The sequence below is a fragment of the Leptosomus discolor genome, chromosome 1 (genome assembly GCF_034619465.1).
Source record: "Leptosomus discolor isolate bLepDis1 chromosome 1, bLepDis1.hap2, whole genome shotgun sequence".
Lineage (NCBI taxonomy): Eukaryota > Metazoa > Chordata > Aves > Leptosomiformes > Leptosomidae > Leptosomus > Leptosomus discolor.
Genome location: NC_141391.1, coordinates 12,891,659 through 12,907,733, shown reverse-complemented (window position 1 = coordinate 12,907,733; position 16,075 = coordinate 12,891,659). Strand labels below are relative to the sequence as shown.

At 40.8% G+C, this 16,075-nt stretch overlaps 1 protein-coding gene across 4 annotated transcripts; it reads left to right on the top strand.

Moving 5' to 3' along the window:
* The first annotated feature begins 383 nt into the window (after positions 1 to 383).
* On the top strand, positions 384 to 15,811 carry CCDC82 (coiled-coil domain containing 82). Of its 4 annotated transcripts, none has more exons than XM_086475991.1 (8): positions 384 to 457; positions 1,077 to 1,629; positions 2,279 to 2,492; positions 3,605 to 3,697; positions 6,109 to 6,233; positions 7,065 to 7,235; positions 13,671 to 13,856; positions 14,421 to 15,811. In XM_086475991.1, the coding sequence occupies exons 2-8, from the start codon at positions 1,084 to 1,086 to the stop codon at positions 14,484 to 14,486; spliced, it is 1,401 nt and encodes a 466-aa protein (XP_086332117.1). In that variant the 5' UTR covers positions 384 to 457; positions 1,077 to 1,083; the 3' UTR covers positions 14,487 to 15,811. The 4 variants fall into 4 exon arrangements, with proteins under 4 accessions (XP_086332117.1, XP_086332133.1, XP_086332141.1 ...); XM_086475999.1 differs by lacking the exon at positions 384 to 457 and adding an exon at positions 832 to 877; XM_086476007.1 differs by lacking the exon at positions 3,605 to 3,697.
* The last annotated feature ends 264 nt before the right edge of the window (positions 15,812 to 16,075 follow it).

The following is a 16,075-nucleotide window of genomic DNA, read 5'->3' as shown; positions in this document are numbered from 1 at the left end:
CTCTGGCGGGGTAAGCCTCAGGCCAGGCCGGTCCTCAGCGACCGGTCACCGGCAGGGGTCACCGGCAGCCCCTTCGGGGAGGTGCCGCACCTCACAGGCCCACACACATTTCCCTCAGGAGTACACGTAGGGCGAGCCAAAACGAGATCACAACTAAACGACCACACTGTAACGCTGCTTGAGACCTGCCGGAGGAGGCGCCGGACGGGAGGAGAGCGCAGCGCGCTGCCCCCCGTGCCGGGGCCAGGACTCGAACCCGTGACCTCACCTCTCCAGCACTGCCCGCCAACCCGCGGAGCACGGCCGACCACGTGACGCACCCGTGGCCTGCCAGCACTTCCGTAAACATCGCGGTCGCTGAGTGACAGGGAGCGGCGGCCAATCGCGGCGCGCGGAGAGCCGGGGGGCGGCAGCCTTTCCTCAATGGCTCCAGCGCTGTGGCGCGGGCTCCTTAACGGTAAAAGTAGCGGCTGGGGCGCGAGCTGCTGAGGGGCGGGGGGGGCTTGGCCCGTCCGGTTCCGGTTCGCTGTGGGGAGCGGGGAGCGGCTCCTCCCGGGCGGCGGCGCCTCCGACGCGGCGGGTCTCGCTGCGGGGCGGGCAGGCGGGGGTGGGGTGGGCCCGGCGGGCGGCCTGCCTGGGCTGGGCCTTCCCCAGCTGAGGGCAGTGGCTCGGGGCGCCGGGCCGCTCCGCGGTGAGGCCTGCGGATGGTGATCCCGAACGAGCGATGCGGCCTGCTCCTCGGGAACAGGGACGGTCGCTGCCCCGGCTGTAGGCTTCTAGCGTTGGAGGGGACGATGGGATCTATAGTTGCCCTTCGGACCTGATTTTTCCGTTCGTGCTGGGTGTGGGCAGTTCTGCTTTACGTTTTTTGAGTAAGGTATGCTCTCTTCAGAAGTTGTTTTGGGTGCTTAGGTTTGTTTGGTGCCGATTTCTGCAGGTGTGTCTCAGTAATGGTACTACTATGTCATGAGTGCATTGTAACAAAATATGGATCCCCTTGTACTTTTTTATTTTTGAATGGCATAATGTAATAAGTGCTTTGTCTTACCGGTTTATATTTTGTTGTGTTGTCACAGCCTTCCAATGGAGATAAAAGCAGTCAGAAGGTACGAAACAAGAAATAAGACAGCAGGAACGGAACTGTCATCATCCAAATCCCGAGTTGACTGGAGACGCACTAAAAGGGAGCTCATACTGCTTGACAGCAATGATGAATCCTCAGGTACCTCTGAGGAGGAAGAGCCTACCACATCAGAAGATGAAGCAGATGAAAAAGATGAAACTGTTGTGAAGAACAGGCTTTCAGATCAGGAAGAGAAAAGCCACGACAGGGAAGTAACAGAAGATGGTGAGGATGAGTGTGTCATGCCTGGGAAGCGTAAAAGGTTGAACACCTGTGTCTTGTATGACAGTGATGAAAGCGAGGACAGTGACATACTTGTTAGAAAAGTTTTTGCTAAACGCCCCTGTATAATGGATGAAGATGGGAGTTCTGAAGAACAGCAACCTGATAAAACCTGCCCTATAGAAAATGTTTCTACTAGTAAGAAACAGAAAGTGTTTGCGAAATTGAAAGAACTTGCAAGACAAAGAGCAACTTGGAGATCTTGCAGCGGTGAAAATTGTGAGGTCTGGATTTTAGCTTTGAAATTCCATTGGAGAGAACACTGGGTGTAGAGGAAGGCAAAGACTAACAGATACAAATCAGTGGGATTTTATTTATTTTGATTGGTTTTTTATTCGTGACAAATCGGTAGTTCTGTCACATTTTAACAGTTGTTACATGAACTAGATAATACTGACTGCTGAAAATCTTTATCTTGAGTTTAATTTTAGTTAGTGAGGGTTTAAGTATTTCCTTTCATTTGCATTTAATTCTTTCAGGCAACCTGATGACTAAGCAGCTTAGAACACAGGTATCTCTTCTCTATGTAGTCAGAAAGGAAAAAGTATCATTCCTTTTCTTCCGTAAAGAGACACGTGAGAGGACTATCAAATGATTTGTATCAAGAAGCAAAATACCTGCTGAAGTAACTTAGAGATCTCATGTTAGTTTAATTCCTACAGATAGACTGACAAGACGTACATGGAGGTGGCTGATTTAAAGCTGGAAGTAATTGTCATGTAGTACAGAATGATGTATTTTTTTTGAAACGTACTATTTCTTGTTAATTGGACAAATGGTGTTATTAGAAGGTCAAAAATCTTATCTGGTATATGTTGTATTTTGCCAGTGCAAACACTGAAAATTCTTGTGTTTGAAATACTTTTTAATTAGGATTCTAACGAAGAAGCAGAAATAGAAGAGGAACCACTCTGTCACTCGCCCCTCACACCAACAGGAAGCAGTGGCACTGACAGTGACAGCATGAAAGATTTTATAGTAGAGGAAGATGATGACAACACAGAGCATGTAAAGAGGAAAACCCAGCCACAGCAGAAGGAGCTAAATACATCAAATAGCAAGTTGCTGTCATACTACGTCCCACACTGTAAGATTAAAATTAGTGACAATTCTATAAGTATTACCTGCTTGTAGTGCTGTAATAAATACTGATGGACTGTAGGTACAAGTACTTTGTAATAGGATATGATAGTTTAAAAACAGATTCCTAAAAGGCTTTTATTTATTGTGGAAGTGCTCTGATTTTGCAGTAAACTCTTGCAGCCTTTCTGTCTCATTAAAGGGAGGGTATAATTTGTCAGGAAGGAAGGGAGACCCTATTGCATAGATTTTTAAGTTGGTCTGATTTAGGATGAAATAGGCTAACTATGATGGAGTCGTTCCTGTAGAGACCTAAAAGCATCATGCTGTCTTGTGATGTATGCTAAGAGCAGCAATGTTAGTTCTGGAGAAATTCTCTTCTGGAGAGTGTTGTAAAAATCTTGCCATGAGTTTGGTTTTTTGGGGGCTTGGGATTTTTTTTTTAAATGTGTTTTTATTCCATGGTGGAGAGACTTGAGAGCACAGGTCTGTAGGAGTTTCTGAATTTGTGGGTCAATTTCAGCCAAACTACAGAGCAAGAAAACTTTGTTGATCTTTTATGAAAACTGGTATCTGGATGGGGCAGAGAGATTTGAAACAGAACTCCGCCTTCTTACGTATTTTGTTGTTCAGAGGTAGGCATGTACCGATGGGATAGTCAGCGCTAGTGTAGGTGGTCATGAGCATTTGTAGTGTTTCTTCCCCAGTAAAGATCTGAGCAGAATTGTGTGTATATGAAAGAATGTTAGAAAAAAGAAGAAACAAACAAACAGAAACCTGTAAGCCTGGCCTTTGCTGGTTTGCGTTATTCCCTGCTATTCATAGAACAGACGATTCTCTTTTAGTTTGTAGCTGTTACTGTGGGCTCTTCTTGTTGGAAGGACGAGAGGCTTTAGGATGCTTCATTAAGGTTATTGGCATGAGAAGCACTATTTAAAGGCAAGGTCTTAAGGGTATGAATGTTGTACGTTGAAATTATTTTTAAACCTGTATTTAAATGACTTTAAAATTCTAAATTTACAATAATGGAAAGAAAGAATTCTTACAGGACTTTTAACATTGCTTAAATTTTTTTTTTTTTTTTTTTTTTTAATTCCGGTTATACTGCTTTCTTCCCAGTATCTTGCTGCGATCATTATGTACACTTCAAAAGAATAGTAAAGGCTTTCCTCATAAATGCGATTGATGACACTTTTCTGAGCTCATTATATGGTAAGTAAATTGCACTAAATAATATAATAGTGCATTCAAAGTTATACAAAGACATTTATTCTAGGGAAAGATGTGTCTCCTGATCAGAGTATAGGACTGTGGGTCCTGAGATCTGTTCTTGGGTTTGCTGCTCTGTGACTCTGGGGGGGAAAAAAACCTAATCTGTCTGAAAAGAATAGAGTAATCTTGGAAAAATGTGTAGACTTAATTGTTTTGAGCCTAGAAGGCATTCTGAGATGTAGGGAAGTGTTTCTGTGTTGATCAGTAGTAACAGTTCCAGGATGAAAGTGAAATCAGTTTCAAAGTAGGTGTCTCAATGAGAACATTGCAAGGTCAGCTGATTTGTCAAAATGTCTCCTGCTTCATAGCTTTTTCTGAGGAATTTGATAGATAACAAGTAATTTTAGTTATGGAGATTACTCCTTATCTGATTTTTTTTTATTATTATTTTAACGTTTGTGCTTTCAGGAAAAAAACAAATAAATTTCAGCTACAGTCAGTACTTCTTGTCCTGTTCTTCCTGAGGAAGTGCTTTTTTGGCATTTGGCTTAGTGGAGCGGAATGGCAGCCTCACCTGTAGTTTCAGAAGCACTGTAAAGATGGGATTAATGAGAGGACTGTCGGCGTCAGGTTGTGGGAGGAGTCAGCAGAGTGCCAAAGGGTGTCTTGGTGTCGTCAGGAGCTCAGAGAGGGTGGAGAAACTGAAGTACACCACAGTCTTCAGGATAAAGGCTCTGTATTCTTGGAGCTAAAAATACCTTTTCATCTACCACTGCTAGTTCTTTCAGGTGTTAGTTTTGCTTTGTTTTGTTTTACCAAGTGAAAACAAGCTTATGAAAAGTAGTGAGTAAACTTTGCCAGATTTACGTTGTAATAGCTTCCTTCTATTTCAAACTGTATCTGCTCTACAAAACTAACAACCTATTGCCAAGGTGCTGGAAGTAGATCGGCTATGCGGGTGACTTGGAGGTTGTATTCTATCTTTCTGAAGAACATATTATAGCGTGAACATAGCCATGAATATATAGCCTTATAATTGTAATTATGGTGGCTATAATGATAATGACAATTAACTGGTTTTATATAGAAAGCTAGGTAGCCAGTGGTCCTTCTTGGTTCTGTTTCTTTGTTAACAGCATTGCTGAAAGACTAGGGAAGGTAGCTGAATCAACTTGTGTGTCTGTGCTCGCTGAAGCACCTGTGAAAGTCCTGTTTAATTCCTGGAGTCCAGGACATATTTGGGAGTGTTGTGGATTTAATGCCAGCCGGCAGCTAAGCACCACTCAGCTGCTTGCTCGCTCCTTCACCACGCCAGTGGGATGGGGAGGAAATTGGGAGAAAAAAGTAAAACTTGTGGGTGGAGATAAGAAGAGTTTAATAATTGAAATAAAATATAATTATAATGAAAAGGAAGACAACAAAAGAGAAGGAAATAAAACCAGAGAAAAACAAATTATGCACAATGCCATTGCTCACTGCCCTCTGACCAATGCCCAGCCAGTCCCTGAGCAGTGATCCAGCCGCCCTGGCCAGCTCTCTCCAGTTTATGTACTGAGCACGACATCCTATGGTTTGGAATATTCTTTTGGCTACTTTGGGTCGGCTGTCCTTGGCAGTGCTCCCTCCCAGCTGCTTGTGCACCTGGCAGAGCATGGGAAACTGAAGAATCCCTGACATAGGGTAAGCACTGCTCAGCAACAACTAAAACATCAGTGTGTTATCAACATTATTCTCATACTAAATCCAAAACAGAGCACTGTACCAGCTATTAGGAAGAAAATTAATTCTATCCCAGGCAAAACTAGTACAGGGAGACAGTTGTGAAATAGTGGAAATTCTACTCATCCTCATACTTGTTGATTTCTTTAGCTTAAGTATTTGAAAGTACTTACGCTGCCTAACTCAGGGCATCTGACTGTGCTGCTGAAGTGTAAAGGCCAGTTTCTATATGTTTTTTGTAAGTGATGAAGAGAGTTGTCAAAATTTCTGCTATGAATCAGCTCAGAGCCGTTTGTTTTCACAGACTGCAACCTTGTCCCTTACGCATTATGGACAGCTTACATAAACTGGACAAAACGCAGGACACTTCCCCTGCCCCCTCTTCCATTCTTTTAAATGGGATCGGATGAATGGGTCTTCATTTGGGATGACAGCTTTTCATTTTAACCTTCATTGTAGAGTTTATTCATGTACCTCTTGTGATACAGACTTCTAAAATAATTAAATATATGTTTATCGAAGATGCATGGATCACTTTTATGGATAACAGTAGCAAATGTAATCAGTAACAATTTATTAAAGTAATTCATAGTTTTTAGTATGCAGAAGCATAATGTCCTTGAAGATTTTATTTGAAGAAACTTGTACAATGTCGGGTGGTCAGCAAATTAGTAATGACTCTCGCTGAACAGATGGAACAAGACAGAAGAAGTATGCGCAAGATATGCTGCTCTCGCTTCATTATTTGGATGACCGCTTCATTCAGCCTCGTCTTGAGAACTTAATCTCTAGAAGTCGCTGGAAAGATCGATACAGGGTATGTAGTGTCTACTTGAAATAATGACGTGAGCTCCAAATCACATTATCACTGATGGGGTTTTTTTAATACTCTAAGTCTCAGTAATTGCTATAATTATATATACTTTTTTAATACAAACTCATTGTTCTTTACCTTATGTAACTTGTTTTGATACTTAACGATCGGAAGTATTTTATGTGTTTATAACCAGCTAAACATTCAGGTAACAGAACAGAATCTGTTCTCAGTTACCTGAATGCTTCTCCTGCATTCAGCAGATGACTTTTTGTGGATTTTTTGTCACTTGCTAAATGTTAAAACAAACTTTCTTCCTCCTCCCACGAAACAACATACGAGTATGTTCCTAATGAACTTTCTACTACTTTAGAAGAAATGAAGTCAATATACAGTAACCTGGTCATTGTATGTGAACTACTAGAATAGTGTTAGTGCAATAGGTGTGGTGATAGTAATGGAGTATGTCCAGCGGAGAGAGACAGTGTATTTATTTGAAGCAGACCAACTGATATAGTTGCACCACCTCCAAAAAAAAAAAAAAAAAAAAAAAATTAAAAAAAAAGAAAAAGAGAGAAAAGTAAGTGCCAGGATGCAGGAGCCATACTTTAGGTCTGAAACTGAAAGAAAGAATTAATGAACTAGAACAGAGTGAAGTGTTGGAAAATGATTGAGAAGGTTTATGTTCACAACTGAATGGTGAAAGATTTCATATTTGAATCTCTTTAGTTTCTCTTGCACTGGTTTTGTGTGACTACGGAGTACTCGGCAGCCTGTTTGAGACATCTTTCAGTCTACGGAGATTCTTAATGTTATTTGAAATCTGTTTTTCAGGAGCGGGTGGATTGTTACCCGGATGTTCGCATAATCTTGAAAAATGGGAGAAATACATCTTGTCAGGCCTGTGAATTGAATCGGCTTTGTAAGTTTAATGTGCTGCTCTCTGGAAAGCTTTACAATAGTAGAACTTTGGAAGCAGATGACTTCATGTCAGATGACAAGCAGGTAACTTCAAACAAGCACCCTATATAATAATTATTATTAAGCTTTGCCTGGTGTTACAGAAAATCAGACAAGGAATAGAAAACCTATCAACACACTATAATGCTAGAGGCAAGAGTTAAGCTACTGTAGTTCCATGCCTAAACCCTATTAATTTTTAAAATGTGAGGACGATTTTGCAGTTTGGCGGAGTATAGTCTTGGATTTAGCTAGGGATTATGAAGGGAGTTCCTATGAAACTTGAAAGGATGAATAGAGGCATTGCACTCTGTGCCCTGCAGCCCCCTGATACCCACCCCCACTCCCCCAATCCTTTCTTATATCACATCATCACAGAATGTTAGGGGTTGGAAGGGACCTCGAAAGTTCATCTAGTCCAACCCCCCCGCCGCCAAAGCAGGACCACCTAGAGTAGATCAAACAGAACGCATCCAGGCAGGTCTTGAATGTCTTCAGAGAAGGAGACTCCACAACCTCTCTGGGTAGCCTGTTCCAGTGCTCTGTCAACCTCACAGCAAAAAAGTTTTTCCTTATGTTAATGTGGAACCTCCTGTGCTCCAGCTTGCACCCGTTGCCCCTTGTCCTGTCATTGGACATCATATGTTGGGAAAGAGGTCATGAAAAGTATCCTCAAATAAATGTAACTTTTATCAAGACAGTAAATCTTGGACTTTTCTATGACCTTTGTTTTTTGCCTCCATCACAAGATCGGTGCGCTGTTTCTTTCTCATTTTTGCCACTTAATATGAGTACCTGATGCAGCACATGTACTTGTGCTGCAGTAAGTGCTAGTAATTATACCCAACCATGAGCTGGACTTAATAATAAAAAAGATGAAGGGCTTTAAGACATATGTTAGGATTTATTGATAGCTCTTGCCCTCAAGTAAAAATTAACATTTGCCTCAATTTTTCCTCTGCTTCAAATCTCTACAGTCTGAATCTCATGCAGAGCAGGAGGGAAACTAGGTACATGGCATCCTACACACCTACTCGGCATGCTTGTCTTCTGTGATGCATGGGGAGGCAGTCTGGCGCTGTGTGTGTCAGAGAGGCTAACAGCACACATGAAGATTTGCATATTAACCAAAGTGCTAATATGAGCTCTCAATCAGTTATTCCTAAAGTAGCTTTTTGTTTTGTCAGAGAACATTTAATAGAAGATTGAAAATCCTAAAGCAGATGTGTGTCTTAAAGAAAGAAAAAAAACTGTTAAAGAAATTACATGACTGAGTGATGTCCTGAACATGCCTGGCATTCCTAGTTTTCACCAAGTACCTGAGAAATACTATGACTTTTTTTTTATCCTATCTCCTTATGCTAGGAGTCTAAGACTTTAAATCAAGAATGACATTTGCCTCAGATTTACATATATGCTAAATACCAGAATGACTTTTCACTGAAATTACATCACTTGAAAGCCCTTTACCTTTGTGTGTGCTGGTAATGCCCTTAAGACGTTCCCAGCAGGAGTCTTGTGTTGATTAGCTTCCAGAAACACTTTAAAAGTAACTTTCTGTATAATTGACAATCATCTCCATTGATCAATTGTTTTCTATTTTGTTGCAATTAAGGCAGGTGCTACATTGGGTCACTAGGTTTGCTAATTCTGTGCCTCTGGCGTTTGGAGCGTCCGGGTGCGCTCGAACAGGTCTTGTTTGCTGTAGGTCAGAACACTAAGTGAAATAGTGCCACTGTCATTCTAATGGTCCAAGTGCAGCCTAGTCAGAATTTACCCCTTCATTCTTCAGATTGTTTCACATCTGCTATTTCCCATGTAGGTGTTCACTCGGGACAAAGTATCTTGACATCCCAGTTGCTTTGACGCTTAAAATTGCTGATCTCCTTTTGAGAAGACTTGTTCCTAACTACTTCAATACATTTTATTAGAGCCTTTTTCTCATTACTGCATTATCAGAACTATGTGTCCAAACTAGAAAACATTTCCATCTAGGTAGTCTTGCATCTTTTTCTCACTCAGTTGTCTCTACTAGGATGTTTTGGATTAAATTGTATTTTTGGAATGAAACACATCTTTCATGTTGTCACATGATGTTGCAGTAGGCAGTCGTTATGGATTACTCGAGCAGTCAATTTTTTTACATTTCACAGCTGAGGCTTTTGAAGACCTGAAGAACCTGAGTGTTCCTAATATTTAGGGATCTTCCTTTCAAATTTACAGCTACCAGTAACTGCTGTGATTAGGTATGCATATGACCTTCTTAAGTAATGTCATTCATGACCTCTTATAATAAACTCAAAGCACGTGATTTGTCAAAGATAAAACATTGCTACAGTTTTGTATGAAGCTGATACTCAAGTTCTGCCTTTCTTCCCTTTCAGGAGGTATAGAAGATATATGCCTTTTCTTTGTGAGTGGAAAAGGAAAAAAAAAAAAGTTCCTCACAGTATTTGATGAAAAAATAGTGTCAGAACAAGTTGTATTTACAATGTATTTTGAAATGCAGTATAATGAGATTTCTTATATAAAAATAAAATTAAGCCCTCATCAGACTGGAAGTACGCCTTACTGCAGCTCAAGCCTATATTGTTTGGATCTTTGCAAATATTCTAACTTGGAGATCTGAGGGGTCTCAGTGTGATTATCATTATGCCATTGTATTGGGCTCTGCGTGTAATGCAGACTCTAGGAAAATCTGTGCCACAGTTTTTCTTAAATAGATTACAGGCCCTTCTGAGCAGCAGTTGTTAGTGCCCTGTTTTGCTAAGTCTGTCTGTGCATGATAGTCAAGAGAGCTAGGCTTTTCCAGCAAGGCTTTTCCCCTTGCTTGTTGCAGGAAGACAGTAAGTTCTTGGCAATCATACTAGCACTGATAGCACAGTCCATTGTACAGTCATTATTCTTCCTTACATACAGGTCTCTAAATGTAGATCACTAATTTTAAAGTGCTCAGTTTTTCATGGGAAGTGTGTGCCTTTCCTAACCAGAAATAAGTGAACTATGACAAAAATTTAATCTTTACTCAACTTCCAACTTAACTGTGGAAATAACAGTAGCAATTCCCTCACTGCTGTCCAAATGTTGTCCTTGATAAAGCATTGGCTATTTTTCACTTTGGAAAAAACTTAAAATACCCTACTAAATATTGGACTAACTTGCTAGTTAATTTTTGTCCTCTTCAGCTTGACAGTAGAAAACGAGAGCTTTTTTTACCCTGTGTACCCCAGCATCTGGTGAGATGTCTGCCATGTGCATGCTCAGTATAGCTCAGGGGCTGTAGAGCAGACCCAGGAGAGAGTGTTACTGAGCACTTTCCAGTAATTTTTCGTAGTAATGCAGCATTCATGTTCTTATGGTGACCTCTAATTTAGACTGCTAAAGGTACTGTTCTCAAGTAGTCTTTGAAGTTCTGCTGGCAATGCATTGATCAACTTGTCCTGCCAATTGAGGAAAAAGAAACCAGGAAAGAAAAGGCACCCAGAGCTACATCAAACTGGCACTTCAAGAGCTTAATTGACTGAAAGAGAAGGCAGTTCAGCACTGGAGGATCAGATTGAATGGAAACATGTAGTTGGACTATTTTCTAAAGTTTTATTTGAAAATACCCGAGAAAAGTGGATGTGGAGAGAACAAAAACAGACCTCCAACTCTCTTCTGCATAAAATTTTCCTTTTCTCTCATCTCTGAAGTATTCTGCTTTGCCAGTAGAAAGAGAAGAGAAACAGCTGTTCCAGTTTTGCTTAGGCTTGCAGTGATTGTTCTGTGGGTAGCTGCCAATCCTCATTCCTCTGTGGTCAGGGAGAATCAAATGGTTTAGAGGTATAGGTGCCCCCATACACACTTCTTTGCTCCTGTGTCACCTGGATTGTAAACTGTTTTCTGCTCCCTGTCTTGGTGTTCTACTTCTATTTATAATAATGCTTAGGGGACGTGGATCCAGCCCCTGCATGTTGTGCTGTTGTCAGGCTATGCTCCTGCATTCCGTACAAAGTGATTTAACACAACTTTGGCTGATATGGCCAGCTTGAGTAGATAAGTTAAGCATTAGGACAGAGTCACTGAGAACTGCGAGAGGAAAAAATTAGAATGAGTACAGTACTAAGATTCTTTCCAAAGCTGCATTCTGAAATAGCATTGTATTTTTAGACAATCTTTCTTGCTTAAAAAACACAATACATAATTACATTACACGATACTTAGCTATTTGCCTCTGGCATTTCTCCAATGAAGAAATACTTTACACCTCGCACATAAATAACCAATGAAACTCATTGCCACAAGATACTTTGGAAGTGAAAAGTGTTAGTGGGTCCCAAAAGGGATTAGACAGGTTCTTGGGGAAGCTGCTTCTACACTATGGGACACGATAGTTGGGATGATACAGTCTTAAATGTTGACTGCTGTATGGTGATGTTACGATCATTCTGGTGTTCGTCCTGCATCTTACACTAACTTCCTAAATATCTCCTGCTAGCTGGTGTCACAGGGGAAGAACTGGGCCATCAGTTTGATGCAAGATGGTATCTCCTGTTTTACATCACCTACAGTTCCAGATGCTGCACCTCACTGCTTGGGATACTTGAAAAGCTCTGAAATCCTCTGTGAAACACCACAGCTCAGTTCTTGATTGTTTCAGTGTTTGAAACGGTACTTCTGGAAATTTGAATGAATCAAGGTTGTGCATTGGTTGGTAGTCTTGCACTTCAGAAGTGCCTCTAGCACGAAACACAAGCCGTAGCTTTTCAGTTTTGGGGAGAGTAGAAAATGGAGCTGTGTATAGGTACGTGTGCATGATCAGTAGAGAACTGCAATATAGGAATGGGAATTTTTTATCTCAAGATGGTTAAAATTTCAGACTGTAGGTCTGTAGGTCAGATCAAAAGCTCTTTTGAGTGAGCGTGTCTTTTTTTACTTCAGTGATGTTATGCCTGCTTATATCAGTTGAGCTGCTGGTTAATATGTTTAAGAAATTAAGTATATTTATATATTTAAGAAAATAAAAAAAGAGATGTGTGTAATTTGAAATAGTAATGCCATTGCAGCTTGCATTACTGATGCAAAGAGCCTTTGACCTTTAGGCATTTACCTGTTTGATACTTGCAAAGGTGTGGCAAGACATCAGTCCAAAACAATGTTGCCCTTGAAGGATATCTTGATGTTTTGGGGGATTTTTTAGTAAAACTAAACCAGTTTCTCCTGTATGTATCATGAGTTGAATTTCTTTACACATGTATTGTTTATGTTGCTTTTGAGTGTAGAAAACCTGCCCTCCAAAAACCAGGCAGATGTAGATTTCTTATCTCGTAGGCTTTATCTCCATGGGTTGGAGTAGTAATTGGTCTACTACTCGTCTACTACTCGTCCGATTAGCCATTGTGGGTGCTGGAACTACTCTTGTAGAAATGGAACAAAACTTACTCTTGTGAAATGCAGAATGTCCTTAAATGTAGATGAACTTTGGCTCTTTCTCCTTCCCCATGCCTCCAATTCCGTATAGTCCTAGTGAAGCTTTAGGATTGCCAAAGACTCTTGTAACCAATATATTACTCAGCATTTTCAGGTAAACGCATTCACTGCTTAACATCTTTGTATAAAATCTGTGTTCAAGACACGTGCAAATACTTGCCTGTATGTAATGTTAGTGCAGACAGATGATGATGAATCTACTCTAATCTGTGCTCTGGTTATGTATTTACATGCATGTTTACCGTTTGTTTCTCTATTAATATTGCTGTAAAGAAGACTATTCAATAAGACAGTTTATTATTAAATGAGACAGTTCTGTCTTTTCTACATGGAAGTTGTAGAAGTAAAACCGGTAGTAGCTGCGAGATGCAGAGGCTTTGATTTCTACAGCATTATGGCCTGGCTATACCTCCAGCTGCAGATTAACATTTGCATTGTATAAAACTTCAGTTTTCAGGTTTTGTTTTTATGAAATCCAGTATCTTTATATATTTATTAAATACATGTTTTTAGACATATGTCTATTTGTATTCATGTGTATTTCTTGAAGAAATATTGAATATTATTCATTTTACAAAATGATAGAACTGGTATTTCATGTCCCAAGGAAGTACTACATATTAAGCAAAAGTAATCAAATAATTTCTCTTCCTCTGCTTTCACAATATGATGGTTGTCTAAAAGTGATTTTCTAACAAAGTTCCACCAGGAGATGGGAAAGATACTACCAATTATAAACATGGTTGTGTTTGCAAGGAAACAGTACTGATAAGCTACCATTGCATAGACTTGCTGGCTGCCCGCTTGCTCAAAAATTGACCTGCTGTGGCTGTGAAAACTATGTGGTTTTGCACTGATTTTATGCATGTAGTGTTATTCTGTTTATTTAATTATTCAAAAGATCTTCCTAGACTGACTGATAAAGTCTTACCAGACTGACTTAGCCGCTCTTTATCTTGTCAGGATAATCACAGTTCTGTTGGAGAGAATGATTTGTTCACTTTGTCCCAGGTTTTGAAGGTCGGCATGGTGTGTGCAAATCGTACAAGAGTTTATCATAATTTGAAGCACTTCAAATACAAGTTGTATGTGGATTGCAGCTCCATTACCGAGTTGGATGGTGTTCAGGATGAACCAGTCAAAGACACAGTCGAACGGCTTTTCAGCCATTTGGAAGACAGTGGGTGGATTCAGAAGGTACGACTGGGTAATTTGATGTATCCTTTTCCAAGTAGATAAAAGTAAGCTGAGATAAAATGTCTCATTTAATTGATCAGTTCTGAATTACTGGGCTTCAATAATATAACTCAGTTTAATCATTCATCCACTTCTGCTGACCCAGTCTCTCAAACAGTGGTATGCTGCTGTGTTCACACAGAGTTTGTGTCAGCTTTTGACGTGAAGCTTTTTGACAGCTGCATGATCTCTGGGCTGTGGTGGGCAGGCTCCTGTTTCATTTGAAAGCAGCAATGCACCAAACTCAAGTTGTAACTTAGAAAGCTTGAAAACACATATGTGAGGCACAGCAAAATATTTTACGGTTCTGTTTACACTGAAGTACTTTGAATTATTCAGAAACACTTTATGAACTATTTTAAGACAACTTGTAGTACGATTGCCTTTAGCAAGCTTTCAGATATCATTGCTTCTGAATTGCTATTGGCATGCTTGTTAATGTATTGAAGAAAAAGAAAAAGCAGTCTTTATGTAACTCGGTTATTAAACATTGATAAAATAATCCAGGTTGTATTTTATTTGCAGAGATATGATGATCTTGAAGACTACATGAATGATGCAGACAGCTTCCAAGAAGAGAAAATGGATTAAGTGGCCATACAGCTCTTTAAAAGACGTCTTGTAAAAATTGGAATGGCCTGCTTTATCTGCATGCACTTTATCTCTGTTTGGTTTTCAAGATTCTTTTTAGGCTGTTATCCTTAAATCCATATGCCTTTAAACTACTATTTGAGAATGTGCTGTACCTTTTTTTCTCATCTGTGTCAGTAATAACTCAAAGTTTTACCAAATCAGTCCTTCCAGTCTTACTGCACAGGTCACTTGAAGTTTCCTTCTGTTCTTAAAAATAATGTCTCAGTATCTGTTTACTTGTGACATAAAACTTCCACCAATTTATATTGAGCTGCATCGTAGGGAAGGTAGGAGATGCTGAGACCTTTTGAAGTAGGTATATCTGGAAAGTTAAGGCTAGAACATACGACTTCCATTTTACCTTCCTTGTTGCTTGTTACATGCAAGCAAGTCCAACCATTTAGAATGAGAGTTACAATAAACAGAACCCAAGTGTAAGGATGTATTTCCCCTCTGAGAAATCAGTGGTACAGTTGCAAGGCAACAGAGGAACTACTCTGCAGTTCTGACTACATTTGCAGCACAGTAGTCATTCCTCTCTTTAGAGAGTAGGTGATGAGTCACGTTATAGGCTTCATAGAGACAGAGTCTGACTTAGCCATCTAAACGAACACTTGGGCCCACAGTGCTGTCTCTGATAAGCAGCTGGGGCAATTCACTGAGATTTAAACATCAAATTACATTGTGCAAACATAATGGCCACAACTTGCAGTAACTAAAAAATTAAGAGAAAGGATTAATGTGGCCCTGCAAGATAAGCAAGAATTCTTCCAGTGTAACTTAACAGAAAGTAGGAGTTACTTAGAATCGTGATGCATGGCTTACCTGAATTGCATGAAGCCCTAATCAGAGTTCTTTGGGGCCAGGGGAGTAGATTTTTGAGGAGTTAGGAGGGGTTAAGTACTATATTGTCCATTCTGAAAAATTGGACATGTGCCAGCAATGTGCACTCACAGCCCAGAAGGCCAACCGTATCCTGGGCCACATCGAAAGAAGTGTGGCCAGCAGGTTGAGGGAGGTGATTCAACCCCTCTGCTCTGCTCTGGTGAGACCTCACCTGGAGTACTGCGTCCAGCTCTGGAGCCCCCAGCATAAGAAAGACATGGAGCTGTTGGAGAGAGTCCAGGGGAGGGCCATGAAGAAGATCAGGAGGCTGGAACACCTCCCCTGTGAGGACAGGCTGAGAGAGTTGGGGTTGTTCAGCTCAGAGAAGAGAAGAGAAGAAGGCTTTGGGGAGACCTTATAGTGGCCTTCCAGCACTCAAAGGGGGCCTGCAGGAAAGGTGGGGAAAGGCATGTAATGTGACAGGACAAGGGGTAATGGTTGGAAGCTGGGAGAGGGCAGGTTCAGACTAGATACAAGGAAGAAGTTCTTCACCCTGAGGGTGCTGAGACACTGGCACAGGTTGCCCAGAGAAGCTGTGGCTGCCCCCTCCCTGGCAGTGCTCAAGGCCAGATCGGATGGGGCTTGGAGCAACCTGGTCTAGTGGAAGGTGTCCCTGCCCATGATGATCTTTAAAGGTCCCTTCCAACCCAAACCGTTCTATG

What these genes read in the sequence shown, in the direction of transcription:
- CCDC82 (XM_086475991.1), top strand. Translation starts at nt 1,084, where the DNA reads ATGGAGATAAAAGCAGTCAGAAGGTACGAAACAAGAAATAAGACAGCA. An exon ending in GCAGCGGTGAAAATTGTGAG is followed by an intron (nt 1,630 to 2,278) that starts GTCTGGATTTTA and finishes CTTTTTAATTAG; the next exon opens with GATTCTAACGAAGAAGCAGA. An exon ending in TCATGTCAGATGACAAGCAG is followed by an intron (nt 7,236 to 13,670) that starts GTAACTTCAAAC and finishes ACTTTGTCCCAG; the next exon opens with GTTTTGAAGGTCGGCATGGT.